This window comes from Vespula vulgaris, chromosome 2, assembly GCF_905475345.1.
Source record: "Vespula vulgaris chromosome 2, iyVesVulg1.1, whole genome shotgun sequence".
NCBI classification, from domain to species: domain Eukaryota; kingdom Metazoa; phylum Arthropoda; class Insecta; order Hymenoptera; family Vespidae; genus Vespula; species Vespula vulgaris.
This window is the reverse complement of record NC_066587.1, coordinates 3039615-3064326: the sequence shown is the minus strand read 5'-3', so window position 1 is coordinate 3064326 and position 24712 is coordinate 3039615. Positions and strand designations below refer to the sequence as shown.

Sequence of the window (24712 nt, the reverse complement as noted above, 5' to 3'; positions counted from 1 at the left end):
TTTTACGTTTGTTTTTTACGGTATAAATTTTTTATTTGTGTGAGATAAAATGTGTTTATTAAATCGGGAATATTTACTACTGCTACTAATACTAATCGATTAAAGTACTACTTATTCTTATTTCAAACTAACGACTTTAATTGATAACCTACGTTCTCTTAAACACATCAACTTTTTCATTTACTCATGATATATAATATATATATATATATATATATATATATATATATATAAAATTACTATTTACGAACATAGTATAACGTAGTTACGTATCTCCAGATTTTCTTGTCAAAAAAAAAAGAAAAAAAAACAAGTAACAATTCTCCCGTGCTACGTAGTTGCTGTGACATGCAATATTGTCAATACATTGCCAAGACGCAATCATCTAATATAATAATATATAGTAGTATATATATGTGTTCAAAGAAAAAAATCAAGCCTCTTTCACTTTCAAGCTTCGACAGAAAAAAAATGTAATCATACTACCCAGAGTATATATTATATTTAAATAAGGGAAATTAATAGCATATATTATATACACACATGATGATTTCATTACGAAATCAGTAAGACGTAGATATGTATGTATATATATATATATATATATATATATATATATATATATATATATATATACATATATATATACATATGTGCTATTAAAATACATGTGGTATGGTAATATAGAATGCAGACGTTTTCTATCATGGCGAAACATTCGTCTTTCGAATGAAGCTTTTAAAATATTTGATTAATAGAATAATAAAAAGGTAAATAGATATATTAGCCAAAATAGAGAATTTTGCGTCTTCCCGTCAACTGGGTGTTCGTTTATACGATGCGATATCTGTCTTTTTGACTTTTACACGCAAATTAATAATCCTTCGTGACGTATAAATGCTGCAAAACTATTTCGGTGCTTTAAAAAATTTTTCCGAAGAATTAATGATAAGGAATTAAGTTAGACATAATAGTTAGAATAGAAATAGAATAGAATAGAAATAAATGAAAGAGGGTGAGAGAGACAAAGAGGAAGAGGGAGGGAGGGAGGGAGAGAGAGAGAGAGAGGAAAAAAGCGAAAAAGATAAAAAGGTAGATAGATGGAGAGAAAGAAGGAACGAAAGAGAGAGACAGAGAGAAAGAGGAAGAGAGAGGAAGAGAGAGGGAGATAGAGGAATATATGTGCGAACTCGCACATCGTTTCTCTTCCCTTTCAAGTATTTTCATCCTTTGCACTGGTAGTCTCTGATTTGATAGCTTTACCTGAAGATTTCGTGGCAGTGGTTCGGACCTCGTAGAAGAGCCAAGCGTTGGTTCTGACGAGGTGTAATCCTCGAGAATTGTCCGTGGTCGAGGTACACCACTGTGACCTCCCTTCAGAACCAGTAGTTAGTACGCATAGCAATGCAAGCAGAGGAAGTTAACGATGAGAAAAATTACAGAGTACAGTCACTTCGCATGCTTCGAAAGGATAAATCAACAAAAAAAAAAAAGAGAAAAAGAACAGAAAAGGAAAGAAAAAGAAAAGAAAAGAAAGGAGAGTCTTTTTTGAATGGAACTACAGATACATAGGTATCTGAAACTACATAGATATATAGGTGTTTATATATATATATATAGTAAAAGACATATGTCAAAAGTGCGAGCACATGGAAATTCGATCTTTTGCGATATTATCAAATTATTTATTTCGATAAGGGAAAATAGATAATAGGGGATAGCGGGAGAGTCGTGATAACTATCCTTTTACATGCTACGGTGTTACGATAAACTAAAGAATTTTTGAGTGATTACGATGACACTACTTAGGTCAGTGCTAAACACCCAATCAATTGTTTCAACGAAACATGCCGTACACATCGAACATACTTAAAGGTTCCTTAAGATACGATTTGATTTACTTTTGAAATCGAGTAAGTAGGAAACTGTATATTATTTTTTGACGAGAATGACGTTGTCTTGTGTCAAAAAAAAATCGTCCGGTTCGAAATTAATTTTTATTGTTTTCACTATCCGGCATATTTTTCAAACACTCTTTTGTATTCGTCTTAAATTATAAATATTATTATAATAATCAACTAAATAAAATTTTTGTGGTCCATCTCAAAGGATCCTTTTGACGTATTTATAGAAACGTAGTGCTGCTAAGTGTGCATATGTGTTTTTATGTTTGCTTTAAAGTCTACACCGACGTTCGACTAGTTATATTAATTAATTATTGTAATTAAATATCGATGAGTCTTACTGCAATAAATTCATGTATATTAATTGTTAAAATATTTTATGTAGAAATTAGGAACTGTATAACTACATTAATTCAATCTACATTTATCAAGTTACGTAATCTACTTTCTAAAGAATTTGAAATTTCAATCAACAACTATGATTTAAATAATTTTATAAATGCCTATAGAATATTTTTCTACATACGCTAATTGAATTGTTCTGTAAATTGTATTGTGTATGAATATGTTGCCTATGAATATGTATATTTCCTTTATTACGTATCGTTTGAATTTGAATATTAAAAAATTTTGACTATAGAAAAAATTATTTTATCGCGAAAAAATTTTTAATAGTGACGAAAATTAATGCAAAGCTAACTGTGCATTGGACTAACGTCGCATTATTTACAGCGAATGCACCAAGTATCGTGCCTTTTTGAGAAAGTGCCAGGTTTTCTTTTCTTATAGAATTTTCATATTTAAAAAAAATTTATGCAACACAAAGGTTAGAAAATATATAGAAATAACAACGAAGAATTTTGAATTATAATCACACGGATGTAGTTAATTAAATTTCATAATTTTTTACTAATAAAATATGAACGTAAAAGGCCGTATTAAATAATACATTCATATAATTCCATCAAAAAGGGGAAACATGCAGTTTCGAATAAAATCGATTATAACTCACGAAGATCTATCGTTTCTTTTCTTTTTTCTTTTCGAACGATAATAGGTAATTTATTAATCGATTCTAATATTATTCACATTATTAGCGATAAAATATATTAAAACTGTTAACAAGGAAATAATGAAAATTATTTATAAAAGAGATTTCATAAGATCTTTACCTGAGAGACCTTCCAAATTTTAATTGTTCCCAATACACGTACACGAATTTTTGATCGAATCTTACGATGACTATTTTTTCTTGTATTTTTCCTTTTCCTCTTTTTTCTTTTTTTTTTTACATAAAAAATCGATGTTGAAAAAGTTGATAACAGACTTACCTTGGTCGATGGTGGACCGGACGACGTAACGTCGTGGTCGGCCAAGATGGAGGAATTATTTTCGTCCACTATAATAACTTCGTATTCACCGTCGTCCTGAGAACCGGACTGGCTTATCATGCCTGCGCTTCCTGAAAATACGATTCACGAATATTAAGATCGATGATCGATTCGATAAATCAATTAGCCGAATCTCTCTTTGCAAAGCTTATTTGACATCGAGATTCGTATGATCGACGTTCAACGAAAAAAGAAAAGGAGTAAAAGGATAAAGAAAAATTTTTTCCATCATTGCAAATTATTTTTGAAATTAAATCGATATTTATAGCCATTTCGTGGATTTTATTTTCTGATAAATAATTAATTAGAATTCTTATTCGTTACACGTCGATCGAACTAAATCAACGAAGAGAACGATGCGCATGGTGCAGGTTTTGAACAAAACTAATTGTCAAAAGAATTTATACGATCAAATTGTAACAAATTTTCAAGCTATTGCGTAACAAAAACTAGAATAATTTTTTTCTTTTCATTTTTTTTTTACTTTTCTTTTTTTTTATGACTCTCGTTATCAACATTAATTTTTCATCATTCCGATAAGCATAAACAAAACTGTGACTCATGCTGCTGATACATTCTTTTCTATATATATATATTTTCTTGTTTTTTTTTTGCGATGAAAAAAATACAACTACATAATTATGCATAGTGCAACGAACTTTGTTTCCAGAAATATCCAGGAGACGATTCATTTACTAAAATTCTCACCTAAATGCTTTGGTTTTTAACATTCTAATTGTTTGTCCGATGCTTTCTTATATATCAAATATATATATATATATATATATATATATATATATATATAGATAGATATATCATATATATATATATTGTGCACCGTAGTGAACTTTCAACGTCGTGCAATATATGTCCTGGTGCTTTATCGAACGTGCTTGACAATTGTATCTTGTGGTTCTGTAAGCGAACAATTATCATGCGACAAAAAATCATTCGGAAAGTATGGGGTATATGTTTATTTGGGTATAAGTTTTTTCGTGTACTTATAAAAGGAAAACATTGGAATAAGGAATTGGTAAAACGTTTAAACAACATACAGTGTAGCTCCAAACATAATATCTCAAACAATACAAAAATACAACAACGTTCCTAATCTCTAGAAACTTAAGAAGCATCGGCCGATCTTGCTCGAATAAAACTTTCCGGAAATAATCACGCATTAACAACTCTGTCCTACGCAAAAGAAAAGTTAATCATCTAAAATGTTAACGAGACTAATCGTGCAGAGGATCTCAAATTGTTTCCAATCGATCCAAACTAAATCGAACGAAACTAAAGAGGTAATAATCTCACAAAAGGGTTAACCCAAAGACAATATCTATCGAGGAGAAATAAGGTAGTGTTCGAACTCATTAATGAACAGCGTTGTGCTTGCGAGCAATAAGCGACGATAACAACGAAAACTCTTATCGAAGAAAAAGAAAAATAATAAAGGGCATTCCACAAAGGAGCGAAATAATAATAATTATAATAATAGTAATAATAATAATAATAATAATAATAATGATAATAATAATAATAAAGAAGAAGAAGAAGAGCGTTCGAGCAATCGAGATTACCTTGCAGACCGACAGCGGAGTTTCTATGACAGAGATTTCGGGGCTGATCTATATGCTTTTGAAGCGTATGGTGATGGTTGTTGTTATTGTGATGATGGTAATGATGGTGTCGATGATAATTATGGTTGTTCGGGTGATGGTTGTAATGGTTGTTGTGGTGATTCGGGAGATAATAGCTGGAGGGTGGCTGGCGATTAGAGTGCCTGGCAGCCGGTAGCGGGTGCTGGTGGTGGTGCTGGCTGATGTGATGGTTGGCATTGGCATTGGCATTCGCATTGGCGTTAGGGTGAGATCCCGGGAGGAACTGTGGGTACACGTGGTGAGACCACTGTGGAAACAGGGGCCGACCTCCTCCACCACCATTCCCATCTCCTGGGGGGGGAGAATTATGTTTTTTTAACCAATTCCTTTACCAACATCGCGATTTTGATCTTCCTATTTCTTTTTTTATTTTTTTTATTTTTATTTTTTCTCATAATTCCCTTATCACGTTTTTTCTTTCATTTTTTGTCTCTCGATCACGTCTTTCTTTCCGAAAGATCATTTTCCATTCGTTCATTTTTGTATTGTTTTATTGTTTGCTTTTTTTCCGTTCTCTTTTTTGTTGTTTAATTTCTTTGTTTTTTGTTTTTTTTTTGTTTTCTTGTTTTTTGTTCTTTTCTTGTTTTTTCCCTATCGGATAGAGTGAAATCAAAGGAAAGAGTAAGAAGAAATCAGGAAACTCAGGATTGCGTTACGGACTAATCGTTTAAGAATGTTAGTATGTTGTGATCAACACAGGATTTTAATTGATTATTACCAGGAAGACGTTTCAAACGAATATCTTCTTCTGTGTCTTGATCTATGTGCATACAATTGGTCACGTATTGTAAGATTACATGTAAGTATAGCTGAAAAAAGTGACATAATTTGTGGAGATAAATAATAATAGTTGCGGCCGCGTATCCATATCACGATTCTGTTTTATATAATCCAAGCCTATGAAAAATAAAATATACGAACGCCTAACTATAAAAATCTAACGATGGACAAACGATTTCTATTCCTTCTAATCTTAGAATTCTATATCGTCGGAATCTTGGAAAACAAAACATTGTCCATTTTGTAATCGAATGTTAGCTGCCAACGAAATTAAAAAATAAATATATGGTATATAAACAATAGAGAAGAAGGTGCAAGAACATTCGACAAACATCAAAACCCTCACTGTCAGATACATAGAAAAGAAAAAAAAATTAATATCTCACACACTAGTGCCATCTCGTACATGCGTTCTATCTAGTGTTGTGTGCTAATTTTTTGATTGCAACTATGTGGTTCTTAGTGCATCGTGTTTTATATATATATTTAAACTACGACGTATAGATGTATATAATTACGATTATGTTTATAATGAAAAATTTTTTATGGGACTCCGAACGAGAAATCATTTCTTGATCGAATTTCATATTTCTTTCGAGCTAATTATAATATTCAATATCGCATTAATTTATATCGAATGATGATCGAATTAGATCATTATTAAATCAGACGAATAAAATCTCCTAAAATGAATAGGAAATAAAAGTTCGTTTCTAGCTACATTAGGGCAGAGACTATTCTTCTTTTCTTTTTTTTTATCGTTCACAGGACTTACGATTATAAAGTACATGCTTATAATATTGAATAGTCATGCTTTGGAATATTGTGATCGAACAAAGATATAGAAAGAAATGTGTTCGTTTATTTATAATAATCGAAACAATCGAAGTGAAATAAATAGAAAAATAAACGACGAAACATATCTGACATGTAAGAGTTTTGACCAAATAAATTATCACTCGTGACAGGAGAACGTTTATACTGCTACCGATACTTATTTACAAATATTAAAATTAAAAAAATAATAAAAAATCTATATCAACCTGTTATTCCAATTCTTATACGAAGATCTTTTAAAAAAGAAGAAAGAAAGACGAGACCGACCATTGTCCATCAATCTTCTATCTCATTAAAAATCGAACAATCAATATAAGATACATACATATATACATACATATATATATATATATATATATATATATATATATATATATATATATACGTATGCATATATATCCCCCCTATTTGAATATTTTTAATATAAAAATCAAATCTATTTTAAGTTCGTTTATGAACTATTCAGAGATATTAATTAATTTTGATAGAAAATTTTTATCATCACTAGCCCGTATATTAATCAGATAATTGAAAATTACATGGAATCTTACCTGAGGGACTACCCGGTCTCAAACCGGCACCATTAGTTTGTATCGTTTGGACAGGACTTGGTGGACGTTGAGATATCGGTGGTTCCAATATATCGCGATACTTCGAGACCATTAGTACAGAGATGAAGTAAACTATAGCCAGGGACAGAAACTGTGCCTGCTTGGTTTCTTCCTGTAAAATGAGGAAACAATAGATTATTGACGTACCGTTCATTAAATTTCTTCAAACGAGTTCCTCTTCGAGTCTCAAATACAACTGGTGAAAGAAGGTATTATCGAAGTTTCGATAGGATCGATCAAAGTACATATCTACTTACAACATCTCTGTATATCACGGCTCTCAAGCGATTCACATCCATGTCTTGAAGTAATTTTTCCGGATCCTTCACAGGACTTAACTGATGAGCCAGATTATCCACTATGTTCTATAAAGGAGCAACGATATTCGATATATAAATATAAAATATTGCATCCGCTTCTAAAGACTCTATAGTGCGCTGACATGGACAAGAAATGAAGGAGAACGAGAAAGAAAGAAAGAAAGAAAGAAGAAAGGAAGAAAAAAGAAAGAGAGAAAGAAAGAGAAAGAAAGAAAGAAAGAAAGAAAAAAAAGGAAAAAAAAGAAAGAAAAAAAAAAAAAAGTAAATCTTGATATCTTCGAAATTAGAGCGTAGACACGCTCGTGTAAAGGTATTTAATTGGGGGCCTTCTAAGGACCAATCGTGCTCTACCGCGATTTAGGATGATACTAATTAATACTAATCTAAATGTTTCTAATGTAAGCTGAATTATGACAATAGGAAGTAACGTACCTTGGGCGATGTCTGAGCTCCTCGTATTAGAGACTGTATGTGCTGTGATTTATTACTAGTACCAATCTGTCGACCTAACATGCTGTACGATCTGCCACGCTCTTTACACTCTAAGCAGTTTCTAACGGCACATGTACAGACCTATAGAAGCATTTTATCAGAGACATATATATATATATATGTACGTAAAAATAATTGTATTCGGGGGTAAGGTATTAATGAATCTTTAGTATGTACATATGTCTGAAGTTGACTAAATGCGAGAAAATACACAGAAATTTCACAAGCGAGAATACACAGCCGTGTATTTTTAATAATAAAAATTATCTTTAGCTAGCTTTGTGGAGCAAAATCGTGTATATGTATGTTTATGTATCTGTTTGTTGTCTATCTGTCTGTCTGTGTGTGTGTGTGTGTGTGTATGCTCGTGTATCTGAAACTAATGTTCAAGACATTTATAAAAGACGACACACTCTCTGCGATATACATAATCCTCGACTAAATTTTGGTTGATAAGCAGTTTACTGTAATATGAAAGTTCCGTGATTTCTACAGAGAGACAAATTTTTGACTGATCACCATATATCATGTGATAATAAATTATGAAATATTGTAACATACATAATGTAATGTGGGATGTTGATATGAGGCAAACTACGCATATGTATATATTTATGCTATTTCGGTAAGTACTAATACAATATCGATTCCCACACTACCAAAGTATTTATATTTGTCGAAATAGTTGAAATTATCGATTTTTGATACTTGAATAAATATGTATGTGATGTGCATTTCTAATGTTTATGATTTTTCTTGGTAAATTTCAATGATTTCAAAAATTTTATTTGTATTATCGATGCTATATAATGAAGTAGACTTTCGATTATACCATTTCGTTCGATAAACTCGAATGTAGACGATAAAATAATTATGACGAATTCGAAAAATGAGATGAACGATACAAACCAGTCGCAAACATTGTCTCAAAATTCCACCGCTGGACATGTTCTTCTCAGCTTCGAGTTCACCGAAGTTCAAGGAGCTTGCGAAGATCAGGACATCGGCCATGTTGACTAACCTTTGAAGAAACGAAACTGCTACTTCTATCGGCATACCCTGAGTCGGTTCGATCACGTCTAACTCGCTCTGTGGATATCAAATCACAATAAAATTCAAATACAAATAGGATCATTGGCTACTTCAACGTACAATCTTGAAAATACGTACGTTTGGCGACGTAGCCGAAGCTAAAAGCGGCAACAGTCCACCGCAAGCTATGATAAGATTGTCGGCCAATTGAGAAATCAGATGAACGGTATTGACTACGAAAATTGCATTTTCGCTACTATTCACAAAGTCCAATACCGATTTCGTCGAATGACTACAAAGTGAAGATACGTCTCTCGTTAGTTTAATATTTGAATACATTGCGAATAAAGTGTCGTTACGTATAGATTACCTTCTCCAAACTTGAATATCCGTTTCGAGAGAGAATAGAACATCCGATAATAATCGTTGATGAATGTATGACCATTTAAATTCTGGTATTCTGAACGGTGGCCGGGTCGGTCCCGGACTGAACATTGGTCTGGTGGAAGGATTTCCTTGCTTCGTTCTTTTCGATTCTGCAAGGAACGACGTTTGATCGATCAATTTCAAAATTTTTATCTTTAACGTTGGATAAAGAAAAATAATAATAAACAAGAGGACAAGAGCAAGAACGTACCAAAATGATTCGGATCCACTTGCGTGGACGTTGAGGCACTCCTTGGTCTTTTTTGGGGCGATGATGTTTTTCGTAAGGGAACAGGCAGAGAAGGAGGTTCCTCGGCGTTGCTTTCGGCAACCATCTCGGAGGATACGATCGGTAAACTGGATCTGCGGTGGGCATCTACGTGATCTGGAGTTAAGTCATTCGTAGTAATTGGATTGTCCATTGCAACCACATTAGAACTAACGTTTTGAGGCACACCATCGGGTAAACTTTTAGTAGCATCACAGACCGTAGATATTGTTGGGATTTGCTGTTTAGGATTTGGCACTTGCGTCACATTATCTACAGAACTTTGAATATCGCTATTACTAGAAACACTATCCGTTACTCCTACCTCGTCGGTTCTCACCGGAATGTCTGACTTATTATCACTTACGCTAGTAGAAATAGTGGACGGCTCCTTTGAGTGTTTTTCAATTACCTGCTCGTCGTCGTTACTATTAATAACAGCACTTTTGTCGTCCTTTAAAGCGGCCGCGACACGTTCGTCGCCCTCTAACGTACTACTCACTACGAGTTTTTCGGCTTCCTTTTCTACTTCTTCTTCTTCTTCTTTTTCTTCTACTACTGCTATTTTCTCTTCCATTCTATCATCGTTGCTATCTGTAGCTTTCGCGTTAGCATCCGTTTCTATCGTATCGACCGAATCTTCTGGACCCTTTGGAACGTCCTCGATTTCTTCGGTATCTTCGTCGGCCCTAACGTTTCTTTCTTCAGAGACAGCAACTTTCTCCGCAAAATCTTTTTCATCGATCTTCGCGACATCCGCAACGTCCGTCTTTGTTTCCGCGGATGTCTCCTGTTGTTCCGTTGGTGTCAGATATGCCTCAGAAGTATCGCTATCTATGATCTCTCGATCATTATCCAATTGTAGCTTCTCGAGGTATTTCGAATCGTCAGCTGGCTCTAATAATGATTCCGATTCTTCCTTAGCCATATCGTTTATAATTTCGGACCTCTTTTCGTCGTCGTTGGATTCTTCCATCTTTTCTGACATCTCTACGATTTTTTTCGGACTCTCCTCCTTGCTACTACTCGCGTCGTTATTATCAGCCAATGTCTCATGAGACTTATCATCGTTATTTTCCTCCTTTGTTTCGGAATCATTAGATTCTACAGGTTCGGCAGTTTTATCATCACTCAAATCATCGTTCTTCGTCATTTCCTTTTCGTCTTCTTTCTCGATAACAACATCGACATTCGTTTTATTCTCTTTATCCTCTATTTGATCTTTCGTAGCAGCTTCCAATTCCTGCTGTACAACATCGTCTTCTTTCTGTACCGTGTTTTGAACCACCATAGAATCCGGACTTGGACTCTTCTGTACCTCGCTGTAAATATCGCTGGAACTTTCGATCGATATCACTTCGCTAGTCTCTTGGGTCGTTGGCAAAGAAGCTACTTCGCTATTTGCCTCTTCCAAAATTGTCGGTGTGTCTGTGTGAATCTCTCGGGCCGTCGTTGGTGTCTCCGGTTTGTCGCTCAATCTTGAATCTAAAGAGACTGCTTCGCTGGACTGCATGGTATCTAAGGTCTCGCTATGGGATTTGACGATTGCCGGACTACCGTCGCTTTCCGTGTTGTCTATGGAGTTCAGATCACAGCTGCACGTTTCCTCAAGACGATCGTTTCCTTCTGTTCCATCAAATTCCTACAAAGAAAAATGTTTTTTTTTTTTTTTTACGATTGATACTCCATGTCACTGGAGACTAACTTCAGAAGGACAATTTGGACATGCACAACCTACTTTGTAATTCCTTTCAACGTGCTGTGCTTCATGATTCTGTTGATTGGTCCAAGGCGATGGTCGATTGTAACCATTATTACCTGAATGTTGCTGATCCCAACCAGAAATTGTACTAATGGGTCTTTGCTGCCTCAATTCGGGATCCGTTATATTATCGGATCTTTGTCTCTCATAATGCTCGTACATTTGAGCGAACTGAAGTTTAAATTCCTCGTAGGATACCTTCATAAGTGAATTAACATTACAAAAAAAAAAAGAAGAAAAAGGAAAAAGAAAAATAAAAAGAAAAATAAAGAAAGATAAAGAACCATATTACATTTTTTGTAAAATTGCGAATTAATTGATTTTAATTATTTATCCATTTGTCTCTGACCTTTGAATGTACTATCGCCAAAGTATCAACCCATACACGCCAACCACCGTATTCATGTTTGATAGCGTGATGAAGGAGCATTCGAAAGAGAGAATAAACCATATCGGAAATCTTTTGTTCCTCTGTGTTCTTTGGATGAATATAAGCCATAGCTATGAGCCATTCCTGCCAGACGGACATTTGTAATACGGTTCGACGATTTTCTCGATTGTTATTGCAAAGTAATGTCATATCGGAAAGAAACAATTTTTTCACTTCTAACAATTGTTCCGTTTGCTTTGATTGTCTTATCAGTGTTGCTACTACTTTAAGAATCACTGAAATAAAAGAATAAGAATAATAAGAACAATATTCACGTACGAATATATTCTATAATAATTCTGTTGAATCTTACTAGGATTTTCTAAACGATAATGTGACTCTGGTTCGGGATGCCTGGCATAAAGTATTTGTTGACTGATGTGTTCCGTCATTATCTGCAAATATTATTTATTATAAATGATTCGTTATGTTGATTGAAGTTAGATAAAAAGAGTCATTAAAAGTTATACAGAACATGGACGATACCTCGTATAAAACGTTGTAAGTTGGTAAGGACAATGTTTCCTCGTTTAACAATAATCTTTCGGCTAGTAGAGTATACAAATTGTGTGGGCTCATTACATCGTATTTCCTTCTATTGTAATTTTAAGTTAATTAGAACTTGGAATAATAAAATATATATATCTTAAAACATTTTATCACTCACTTGTGTGTACTGCGACTGAGAAAGAATCCTAACAATTTCAAAGCTTGAAGACGAATCAATTGACTTTCAGCCGCTAAAAGTTTGAAAATCGTTCTAACGCCTTGTTTCGCGTCGAACGCTGGTACCATCGATGAAGGATGCTCGGACATAAGAGAAATAAGCATTTGCAAAACGTCGTGCAAATTTTCATCCTGCGAATAAATCCTTCGTGAACACTGAACCGTCCATTAAACAAACATTGAACAAAAATGAATTAGATAAATTCTTACCTCGTGCATCGTCGTTAAATAATTCAAAATACTCTGCAATTCGTCGTCCTTCACGCCATTACCGATCATGATCAATTGTTTAAGAAATAGTAAAATGTAAGAACGTATTGTCAAGATATCCTTTTGTTGAGGTCGTGGTCCATCTACAAAAAAGAAAAAAAAACAAAACAAAAAACATTTTAATAACCGGTTAAAACGATGAGAATTTCAATGGAAACGAGTTCGTTCAAAATGTTAAAAAGCTTAAGAAAAAAAAAAAATTTTTTTTTAAATTAAAAAAAATTAAAAATATATATTTGTATAAAGCTTTTGCAACTCACCGAGTCCTTTCGGTGTTATTCCACTCTTGGCACGGGGATTAGCAACCCAATAGTAATACTTGAGCGTGTGCACCGTTTGAAGGACAGTAGAGACGCGTCTTACGTTAGAATAAATTTGCGTATCGCTGAGGAACTCTGTGGCCAAGTACGAATAAAGCCGGGTTTGTACCGGCGCTGGCGTGTATATCCATAGAGCGGGATTAAAAAGGACGTGATCCAATAGCTGCCAGGTTAGGAATGAAAAGTAAAACAACTACATCACCATAGATCTGCCTGTTCTTCGGACACACCAATCTAGCCGACTTTTATGGAATTCCTGTCTATGACACCATAATATGTGCCTATATCATCGCCATACTTCTTCGACAATGAAATTCCATCCAATTCGTTTGCTTCGCCTTATATATAATACTATCGATAGATTAATGATTCTTAATCGTTTTTAAATGGATGTAAAATTATTCTCTTTATATCATGGAAAAAAATCTAATAAGAACGATATTAAGCGGCACAAAATGCGATCTCATATAAATTAATTTTTCATTCGCAATAGATTTCTCTCTTTTTTTTTCTTAATACTGCTTTATTTCTGCGTATGTTGCGTAATACGTGATCAAATAGTGTAGAAATAATAAGAAAAAATATATATATATATGTATACACAATATATGTTTATCAAAGGTATTATAAAAATGATGATAAAGGAAAATTTCAATACGTAGACATGAGCTTTGTGCGTAGAATACTCATGCATTTGATTTAAAAACAATTGGAAATACGGGTACAATCTTTTTTACTGATTTTGTTAAGAAAATGTGATAATGAATTTTTTTCATTAGTGTCGAGTAAAAGAATATGAATACTTCGACTTTACAATGATTCGATCATTTTGTGAAACGCGACGATTCACTTTTTTAAGACGCAACCCAGACGCGACGTCAATTACAAACTCAATCTTTAGATTTCGATTGATTTTATATCTGAATGAAGAATCTCAAAAAATTATCTCTGAAAAGTTTTATTAACAAAACCAACTTGAAACAATGTACTCCGTTTCATTTTACGTCGGAATAAAACATTAACAAAACAGATCAAGTGACTTTTTTGAATAAGAATTGTGAGAAAAAATTCGTGAAAAAGGAGAACACGTAGATATGTGATAAATGTATTATTGGATCATACCATAAATTATTATTCGTTATGATACACGGATAAGAAAAATAACATACATAATCATTGATGAAAAAATAGGATTAGGCAACATATACGCATTGCATTATTGCAGAAAAGTAAAAATATTTTAGTGTTAGCATGTGAGTGGTGAATTTGAGCGTCGCAAAAAAATGATAATCGAACAGTCCTTTTCATGTCAAAAAGCCATGGAAATTCGCGCGACGTAACACTTTGCGAAGGCGTATTTTGACAAACAGGAAGCCTTAAAGTCGGTAGATTGCATGCGATCCAAAGTTTTAATGAAAACGCAAAATTCATACGATAAAGAAGAAGAGAGAGAGAGAGAGGTAGAAAGAGAGAGAGAGAGAGAGAGAGAGAGAGAGAGAGAGAGAGAGAGAGACAGACAGATATAAAGAAGAGAAAAAGAGAGAGTGATATGATTTTCATGCTTTTCTATTGCAAATATAACGTTCAAAATTTACATCTGTATATTCACGGAGGAACAAATTTATAAAAGTTACTGCAACTCAATTAAGAAATATAATTAATACGAAAAATACGCAAGAATGCCTAATGAAGCTTTCGTACGGTTTGCATGCTATTGCAATATTTAGTGCTCAAAAATATTAAAATTTTGGGCGGCATACAACAGTCTAGAGGGCGATAATGAAGCTCGTTGCAGCCATGTATTAAAATTATTAAACAAATATTATTTTCTCGAAAAAAAAAGAAAAGAAAAAATATCTGATATGATTAACTGATAAAAAAAGGTATATTCCTATATAGAATAATATGCTTAATTATACAACATATCAAATTTACATTATTAAATTATATTACATCGACTATTCGTTTGGGAGATTTTTAACTGAAATATAATAACTATAATAATAATAATAATAGTAATAATAATAATAATAATAATAATAATAATAATAATAATAATAATAATAATAATACACACGATCGGGGATATCAAATATATTTTAATTTAAACTGACTTCGAACGTGTATACGAATCGTAACACTTCGTTTTTAGGTAAAAGAAATTCTACGAAAAAAAGTGGTCCTACGTATTACTTCCGGAATAAAATTCTAATACAACAAACACTATCTACCTCTAAACAAATGAAATTATAAGTGGATACTATTTTCTTTTGGGGACGTCGATGTTGTACAGATTCACGAATTTCAAAATTTTAATTCGTAGATTACTAATTCGATATTCTAATTTAATCTCAATCTAAACTAACTTTCTAGAAAGGAGAACTATGAGTTTATCAATACCTGTTTTAGCAACAGATCGCTGTTCGCACTGAGACAGGTTACCAGATGTTTTGTAAGTTCCAAAAATGATGCTAGAACTTCCGTAGTCAGATGATCTCTGCTAGCTCTCTGAAGCATGTAACTAATTACCAAAAATCCACGATTCTGTACCATATGCTGTTGAACCGTTTGAGAGCTCTCCACGAGATCGCATATAAAGCCCAACAATTTCGAACTGAAATATAAGCAAATTCAATTTCAGTTTAGTTCGTACGTCCCTTTCATCAAGGCTTCAATGTATATAATAGAATTTTTTTTCTTTTTCTTTCTTTCTTCTTTTTATTTTATTTTATTTTTTTACCATAATGTAGGATCTCGTTTGATGTCGTTCGGTGCTATACAATCGTAAGGCATATCTAATTGCGAAAAAAGAGGAAACAGCACTTGGATACCACCGATCGAATTTAATGTACTGTGTATCGAATGCGTTATAACAGCCTTGACGTCCTAAACAAACGAAATAATATTTAAATTTAATGATTAAAGTTATTCATCATGTTGACGTTATCCAAATAGAAATTACAAATACGTACCTGAAGCATTAGAGCATGCGGTGTATGTACAAAATACGGAACGTTGCCTTTCGGTGCACTTTGCAGGCAAAGTTGAGAATCTGTAGCCACTGGGTTGTACATGAACACAATAGCATTTGACAGCTTTCCGTCGTAAAGTACCTGTGATTCCGCGCGCACACACACACACACACATGTATTTTAATCGTTCACCTAATAATCGATACCCTTAAGCGCCTTCCATCAAAACTTTTGATAATCATAATAATCGTTTCGTTAATATGATTAGCAAAGCTACGATAATATATGGAAAGCATAACGCCCGACGGATTTTAATTCGAAATCGTATAGGAAATTTAATAATAATTTATACAAATAAATATTCATATAAGTGCATATATTTAAAATATACGTATAATATTAATAAATTATATATACGTATAAAATTAATAAATAATATCTCCACGATTTGTATATTTATCCGTCGGACGATGACATAAAATTAAAATCGATTGGAACACGTTTGGACTACGAAATTAGCATGCGCAAAAAAATTGCATACTCTACGTTGCAAGAAAAAAAAAGAAAGAAAAACAAAAAAGATAAAATAGATGAGAAATCCAACGAAATTGCGTTCAATAATTAAATGAAGTCATAATATTGCATCTCAAAGAGGAATCAAATTATAATTAACAATAATATATCTACGAAGTGATACAATGGAGGAAATAAAAGGAAAAAATATCGAATAACAGGTAATAACTAGATAAATAAATAAATAAATAAATAAATAAATACAATATCTAAAAGAGTACGAAGCAAAAGGATAAAAAAAAAGAATAAAAAGAAAGAAAAAATAGACGAGAGACATAGAAGTGAAAAAGTGATGAATACTACGAAATATCGAAGAAATATATCCCACATTTAAGTGAACACCGTCGTTTCAATAGAAACGAAGAAACATAATTCTTCTTAAATTTCATTTAATTACCTCGGACTCGAGTACGCAGTATATAAATGGAATAGTTCGTAAGAGAGTGCAAAATGAAATATAAACGGTGGGCGAAAATAAAAACAAAATGCTTACAGTTTGCATACTTTGGTCCACCATGCTCGTGAGCTCCTGCTCATCACTCACCCTTTTGTGATTGTCTGGCAGATTCAGGTAACACTCGTTGTCAAAACGAAACTGACTCTGTCCGATAGGAATCGAAGAAGCAAAAAAAAAAAGAAAAAAAAGAAAGAGATAAAAGAGAACTTTATATAAAGAATTAATATGTTAATTTGAATCAATGATATTTGAAAAACATACCTTATATCCGGGTCCTAGTCTGTGCATAGCGCATATCTGATGAGTCGTTAGTGCCTCACTAAATAGATATATCGCGCTCATTTGACCACAGAATACTCGTTCCTCGTCTAATTCCGGTGTAGCTCCGATATAACACTTGTCGAATGGCTATGAACAAAGTTTTCGAGCGTACGTATACGATATACACATAAGGTAATATTATCCTGACCGAAACCAACCCTTTCTGTTTGATCTCGAACTATTTTTTGAACAATAAATATAGTAACTTCTCTGATATATTGAATCGTTATATATTGAATTTATCCGTCTGATTAATTAAATGCATCCGAAAGTACATTCATCAAACCGAATAAATATAAATGAAATTTAACTATACAATTGGACAATTATTCTCTCACGATCATTCATTTGATCTTTCGACGAAAATATTTTTTTATAAGATGTTTTCTTTTTATAAAATTCCTATGTGCTTTTAATTAATTTCGTGAAAATGTGCAATGTAATTAATTGAAGACTACTTACGTCGTTCGTTGACACAAACCATGCCATTTCCGTACTCGAAGCCAATTGACCATTGACCAAACACTTAATTTCACTTTTGGTCCATCTATTATATATGTACACTATGGCGATCATATACCACTGTAAAAATATTTAATCATAAATGCTATCATCGTTTTTTTTTCTCTCTCTTTCTCTCTTTTTTATACGTCTCGTAAGCACGTGAATAAAAATAACAAAAAAAAAAGAAAAAAGAGAAGAAAAAGAGAAACGAGAGGTAAAATTTTTACGACGAATAAATATATACTACATATACCTTTCGCGGTTGAAATTCATATTTGACACAGTGCTGGAAGCCCTTGCCCTTCACTTTCATAGACGTGAGGACTAAGCAATTGCCTACGAAATGCGCAGAGTATCCTACTCCTTTACTAGTCTTAAAACTGTAAAAGAAACAGAAGAAAAATAATAGTCAGTAATTACAGAGAAGAGTCGTCGTCGAAAGAGAAAAAAAAACACGTACAAGAAAAAAAGAAAAAAAAAGAAAGAGTGATTCATAGGAAAGCGTGCAATTGTAAATTGGAACAGAGTATAAGCATAGAGTACAGGGATCTTTTCCCTAGTCGAATATTTCATTTGTTCTGACCACCGACCCTTTGTTTCCAAACTCGTACCGGTTTTTCCACTATTCTCATGATTTTTATTCGCGCTCCGACGTCATCGCAAAACTCAATTAGCAAAACGTAAAAAAATGTCTATCTATCTAACATATCGAACAAATAGTGAAAAAAAATATATATATATATCACCGTGCCCTCGAGGCGAAGAAAGTTCGATTTAAAAAATTGTTTCAAAATCGCAAAGCCTTTTTTTTGTTCCTCTCAATAGTTATTAAATGCAAAAAGGAAAACACTGATTTAATGAAATTCGCAAGTGTGCTGTATAAATTTTTGCCCTGTAACAATAACAGGTCGACTTTTTTCTTCTTCCTTTTTATTTTTTTATTTCTTTTAATTTTTTATTTTTATTTCAACTTTAAAAAGGCCGTATTAAGGGCACGGGGTTTGGTTTCCGTAAGGGCAGCAGGTTACTTCAACTCAAGAGGGTGTTCTCGTAAAAGTACTTGATGGAAGAGCACTTGCCAGTAGAGGTACGGCTTTTCTCGTTCGATATTAACCGAGTTGATGGGGTCCAGACGAAACCACGTGGTGAATGTGAACCCGTTCTCGTGCGGCCACCTTGCCAATGGAGGTAATACTATTGCCTGTGAAAAAAAAGAAAGGAGAGGGAGTTGTGTTTATAAGTCGCCATTATTTCTTTCTACAGACCCATTTCTTTCTACCAACTCCTTTTTCGTGAGATTGCGAAAGTTCTAAAGTATTTTTTCCGAGAAACTTATTATCCATATAACATATGTTTGATACAATCCTTTAATAACATGATTATGATTTTCGATATAAATTTTGTTAATGGATGTCGTTAAAAAAAAGAAAAGAAAAGAAAAGAAAAGAAAGGAAAAGAAAAATTGAATGCATAAATCGAAAGCCAAATTGAAAATTAATATAGAAAGGAATAAACGTTGTAATTGTTACTAATAGCTGAGCACCACTTGGATGGTCCACTATCGAGGCAAACACGTCCCACTTATTCCCGCGTACGGTTAATCCCCTACAGCCATGGGGCATCGTCAAACATTGTTATCGGGCTCTAATTGACAAGCCGTGTCTCACAACTTCGCGAACTTCACGTCAAGTTTGTTATTGTATTAGACGACGATGAATACTTTTCTTCCGTCGGAATCTTCTCCAATTTGTCTAAAGAATTTACTGAACGTTGCGACAATGAAAATATTTAGTGATACTGATTTTATAAATGCTTTATCAAATATGTTCTTTCGATAAAGAGATCTTTATCCCCTAATACCATATCAAGTTACGGATATTATATTTTTACACTTTTATACGATCGAACGTATCGACGTAATTACCTCTTGGGGATTAAAATAATTAAAATTGTTTTTTTTTTTTTATCTTCTTCGTCTTCTAATGGTCGATTAATTAATAGAATATAACGAACGCGTCGTGTAATCGTAACTGCATGAGTCCACTGCTGAATGTACGGTAATCGATAATACCTCGTTATAGCGATACGGTTTAATCTCGATTCTCAGGATTCTCGAGAGATTCAATACAAGGCTTCGTCTTTAAGGTCTCGCGCTGTGGTTAGAAGGGATCGATACTCTGTCGAATTTAAACGACGTTAGTTGAAACGGGAGTTTCACGAAACAACGTGAATTCTCTTATCCGAAGTTTGATAGAGTTTAGAATCGAATAACATCTTCGATGAAGTTGTAAGGTAAAAAGGAATCGTTCTGCTAAAGGACACATCGTTCGTGTGCCTCGAGTGTTTACATTACTTTTGTGTGTTACAGAGAAAAGAAGAAATCAAGATTCACTTACCGATCCTTTCCTACCAGGAAAACTGAAAAATACGTCGGGCCCGTTTCGTTGCGGCATTTGACGAAGTACATTCAAGAGTTTCGCCGAATGTCGCGGCTGTAAAACGAAAGTATAATTCTATGAAACTATAAAAGGCACTATAAAAAAGAAAAAAAAGAAGCAAAAAAATAAGAAAATAGAATCTTCGACGAAACATTTTAATTCTCTCTTTTTTTTTTACTTTTTTCTTTTTTTTACAAAAGTTACTTTCAGTAAATTTCGTTGCTTACTTTAAAAGTCTTAATTAAAATTTTTAATAATTTACCCATTTCCCTTTAACCGCTTTCATGGCACCGAAGAGAAGTTTCAGCTCCTTCACGGTGATACTGTAGCTCGCTAATACTCCGAGCATATCGATCAATAAATCTGCGAAAGAAGGTTAAGAAATTAAAAAATTTTATTCAGATATACATGACATTATTGACCGCATAAAATCTCCTGGGTTATAAAATCTAATATCTAAATCGTAATACTGCGCGTTATATTTCAACGTCACTTGCAACTCATAAAGAAAATTTGCGTAATATTTTGAAATGAAGAAAAAGTATCTAATTTACCTGCAACAACAGTCTCCGCTCGCGATAATCGATGCAGCACGTGTTCTATAAGACTTACATCTGTACATGCCTGTAAATTCCGAACGCTTTTCCTTAAAATCGCAATAAATACGCTCCATATTTCGGCCTGAAACATAAAATACAACACGTCTGTTAAAATACAAGAAACCACGAGATTCACGAAAACAATTTAAGCGATTAATACAGCCACGTATATTATCTTTTTTTTCTTCTTCTTTTTCTTTTTCAATACGGATAAATTATTTTTTAAAGTAATTATCGTCCACCTATAACACTTCTCTTTCACTTCGGTGGTTTGCATTCTCAATTAAATCTGATTTAACCTTCATGAAAATAACATCATGATTATCCAACGCAGCCGAGAATTCCCAATGCAATTTGCTCGATCCCAATTCGAATTGCGTATCTTCTGTTTCAAACATACAATCCGGGCCTATCGACAGTTCGTAGAGAAAAAGGAAACAATCAGAATAAAATTGGAAGGAATGCATAGTACCGATTAAAATGGGAAAGGCCGTGGTGTAATTATCCCCGAAATTACCGAGCTACTAAAATATTTCACTGCAGCGAAGCTAATCCAACGAATTTGCATACAACGAAGCCAATCTCGATCGATATTCGATACAAACATTGTCTCTGAATATTACGTTGCGGTATGCTTTTAACGATATTGCTGCATTGCAATCGTTATTGCGCGTGCGTCCGTGCGCACACTTTCCGCTTATTTATAATAAATAATATAAATATTTCTACCTTTACCATATTATAAATGGACTATTGATATGTCAATTTTACCTTGCGATATAATAAAGATATATCATAAAAACAAGTTAAAATTTATTATACATACTTCAATATAGGATCATTGCCAAATGAAATCACACGTAACACTCTAACGACTAGCTCTTTACGATGAAGTAAGCTCAATTAACGTGTAAATGGTTTCTAGTATTAATGAAATCTCGAAGGATTAGTAAACATACGCGACCCTTCTCGTAGATTCAATATTAGTATTTGCGAGTACACACGGTCTCTTTACGTACGGAAACCTGGACCTGGCCAATAGTTTCATTTGACTTCCGCAAAAACAGTAGCATTTGGGTGTGTTTATAACGATGCTTTCCTTGTTTCTATTTTTTTTAGCGTTTTTTATCATTGTCTCGATCGCTTTGCGTGTTAGTAATTTCATAGTAAATAAAAGATTAATCTTCTTTAGATCGTTTATAAAATCATAACGATAATATAAAAATCATGAATATGTTTTAGTAAAGCCACAAGATAAATAATTAACAACGTGGTTTATCCACAGATTTCGAGAACATAAACAGTTTGATATACTAGTCGTTATTCTATTGCGGTACTATCAGTGTCAGTAGTTAGATCTAACTTCGAAACATGTTTATTCTTTAAAGGATAAACCAGAACCGATTTAGTGGTTTTCCCATGTGTTCGTTTCCTTTTCATCCTTCCTCTCTTTCTCTCTTTCTCTTCCTATTTCTCACTATCTCTCTCTGTCCCCCTCTCTCTCTCTCTCTCTCTCTCTCTCTCTTTCTCTCTCTCTCTCTCTCTCTCTCTCTTTCTCCTCACTTGTTTCAAGATTTGCGAAATCGGACTGCTGGTAAGTACATATCAGTCTAATCCTTTATAATACCGCCTATTATATCCTACCTGAGCTCTTTAAAACTCGAACGGACAGCTTAACTACTGTATTATTTGCGACGAGTGAAATCCTTCCATTGGTATATAGTTTATTGTTCTGAAATTTTAGTCGTATTTCAAATACTACAACCGGAATAAAATACAAGAAAGAAGAAAAATATAAGATACGAGGATACGATACAGTTAATCCTTCAAAAATTTTTATTATGTATGTAAACAAAAAATTATATATATATATACATGAAGTTCTTTCAAAAATTTTGATTATAACAATTTATATATTATATATAACCGAATGAAATATTAATAAACGACATATCGTTATTTAAACAGTCCCATTTATAGACCAAATTATTGATCTATAAATTTCTCACGTAAGCTATTTTTGAAGTAGAATCTTAGGAGAATTATCTTTTCGAAGACGGTTCAATTTTGATTTCTTTCTTTTTTTTTTGCCTCTTCCTTCGGTTAGTCGACTCACGACCATCCCCATTTCACATCGTGCATTAAAACGCACTTTTGGAGGTGGCTCTCGTTCAACGGGTACCCACTTTTCAACGAGCGTATCACGCTAAAAGCCAGCAACGACAACGGCAATGCCGCATGGCTTTTAAAAGCCTGATTGCGACATTGAAGAGGGCCATTCTTCGAACTCGCCTCAACGTTACTTCTGTTGCCGTTGTAGTTGTTGTAGGTAGTAGCAGCTCTGATTCTCGATGGTCCGTCAGTTTTGTGACTTATTCTTCCACGAATGCTGTACAGTGAAACGTATACAATGTTCTCAAATCAGTCGCCAGCAGCGTTTTTTCTCTCGAAATTATTCGAAAAAATAAAAACGTATTTTTTTTCTTTAATTCAGGACAATACGTGTGCACGGTATGTATGTAGGTACGTACGTACGTAACGATAGTAATATTTCACTCAAGTAATAATTTTCTCTAGTGGAATCCCACAATTTCAGGTGGCAACAACGGAGAACCTACTTCTTTCATAATAAATCCACTCGCTACTGTCATCTAAGCGCATTGTTGAAACGTACAATGAACCGAGCACGAACATTGCTACCCATGCATATTTCTTGCATCATAAAATACCTACCAACATACGTTCAAAACTTTTTTTATCGTTCGTTTTAAAAATAATCGCAACCTTTGCAATCAAAAATATACCAATAAAAACTTTTCGGACGTATGATTTGAATAATCTAAAAAAGGAAAAAAAAATTCCAAGACGAGTTTTAATTGAAAGAGATAAATGTATATTACGATTTGCGTATATTGTATTTATAAATTTATTTTTGATTGTTTTATAAATTTATTTAAATAAAACATCTTTAGACTTCGAATTTGATCGCCATCATGATTAATTATGACATTGAAGCATACTTTTTGATTGTACATATATATATATATATATATATATATACGTTTAAATATCCTATTTGTCTGATAAATCAAAGGTTTTTGACGAACTTGCGAAATGAAACGAATTCCTTTAGAATATGTCCACTCGCGCGTGAGAGAGCGAGCGTTGATTAAATTTCAAGTAATTTCCGTTGGAAAAAGTCGTTCGCGTTGGATCTTCACTTAATTGCTAATTACAAAAGCGATTAGTTATACGGTGCATATTTAATTACCACGAGTTTCATTGGTACACCATTCCCTCCCTCCCTTCCTCTCTCTCTCTCTCTCTCTCTCTCTCTCTCTCTCTCTCTCTCTATTGCTCTCCTTCTTTACACTCACGTCACTCCGGCAGATTTAAATCGAATTAAAAATGTAAAAAAAAAATCCCAAATGACGTCATCGCAAAAGTACAAATTTTAACAATATATTCCCTCTAAAAAATTACAAATGAAATTATTCCAATAATAAAGAGTATAGCAAAAGGTTGATTAATTACGACATTACATTATAATTAATTCTACGGATATATGTGGATTGCATTGAAATGAAATTCAAAAGAAATTAATATTCGAAATAATAGAAA

The 24712-nt window shown here is 33.3% G+C and overlaps 1 protein-coding gene across 11 annotated transcripts in view; it reads right to left on the bottom strand.

The window, feature by feature from the left end:
- LOC127072813 (neurobeachin) overlaps positions 1 to 24712 on the bottom strand; it is a 195799-nt gene that overhangs the window by 70111 nt on the left and 100976 nt on the right. For 2 of the 11 annotated variants that reach the window (XM_051013551.1, XM_051013547.1), the window contains 28 exons: positions 21047 to 21173; positions 20755 to 20855; positions 20451 to 20546; positions 19134 to 19255; positions 18308 to 18434; positions 18013 to 18132; positions 17491 to 17637; positions 17266 to 17373; positions 16200 to 16340; positions 15968 to 16113; positions 15628 to 15841; positions 13168 to 13420; positions 12848 to 12990; positions 12579 to 12769; positions 12398 to 12506; positions 12225 to 12306; positions 11831 to 12147; positions 11458 to 11679; positions 9663 to 11361; positions 9396 to 9561; positions 9164 to 9317; positions 8903 to 9082; positions 7934 to 8074; positions 7439 to 7546; positions 7122 to 7293; positions 4873 to 5244; positions 3236 to 3366; positions 1264 to 1374 (listed from right to left, as the gene is read on the bottom strand). In XM_051013551.1, coding sequence (XP_050869508.1) covers positions 1264 to 1374; positions 3236 to 3366; positions 4873 to 5244; positions 7122 to 7293; positions 7439 to 7546; positions 7934 to 8074; positions 8903 to 9082; positions 9164 to 9317; positions 9396 to 9561; positions 9663 to 11361; positions 11458 to 11679; positions 11831 to 12147; positions 12225 to 12306; positions 12398 to 12506; positions 12579 to 12769; positions 12848 to 12990; positions 13168 to 13420; positions 15628 to 15841; positions 15968 to 16113; positions 16200 to 16340; positions 17266 to 17373; positions 17491 to 17637; positions 18013 to 18132; positions 18308 to 18434; positions 19134 to 19255; positions 20451 to 20546; positions 20755 to 20855; positions 21047 to 21173 — 6000 coding nt within the window. The remainder of the gene's footprint in view (positions 1 to 1263; positions 1375 to 3235; positions 3367 to 4872; positions 5245 to 7121; positions 7294 to 7438; positions 7547 to 7933; positions 8075 to 8902; positions 9083 to 9163; positions 9318 to 9395; positions 9562 to 9662; positions 11362 to 11457; positions 11680 to 11830; positions 12148 to 12224; positions 12307 to 12397; positions 12507 to 12578; positions 12770 to 12847; positions 12991 to 13167; positions 13421 to 15627; positions 15842 to 15967; positions 16114 to 16199; positions 16341 to 17265; positions 17374 to 17490; positions 17638 to 18012; positions 18133 to 18307; positions 18435 to 19133; positions 19256 to 20450; positions 20547 to 20754; positions 20856 to 21046; positions 21174 to 24712) is intronic. The other 9 variants (XM_051013549.1, XM_051013558.1, XM_051013550.1 and 6 more) reach the window with 6 other exon arrangements.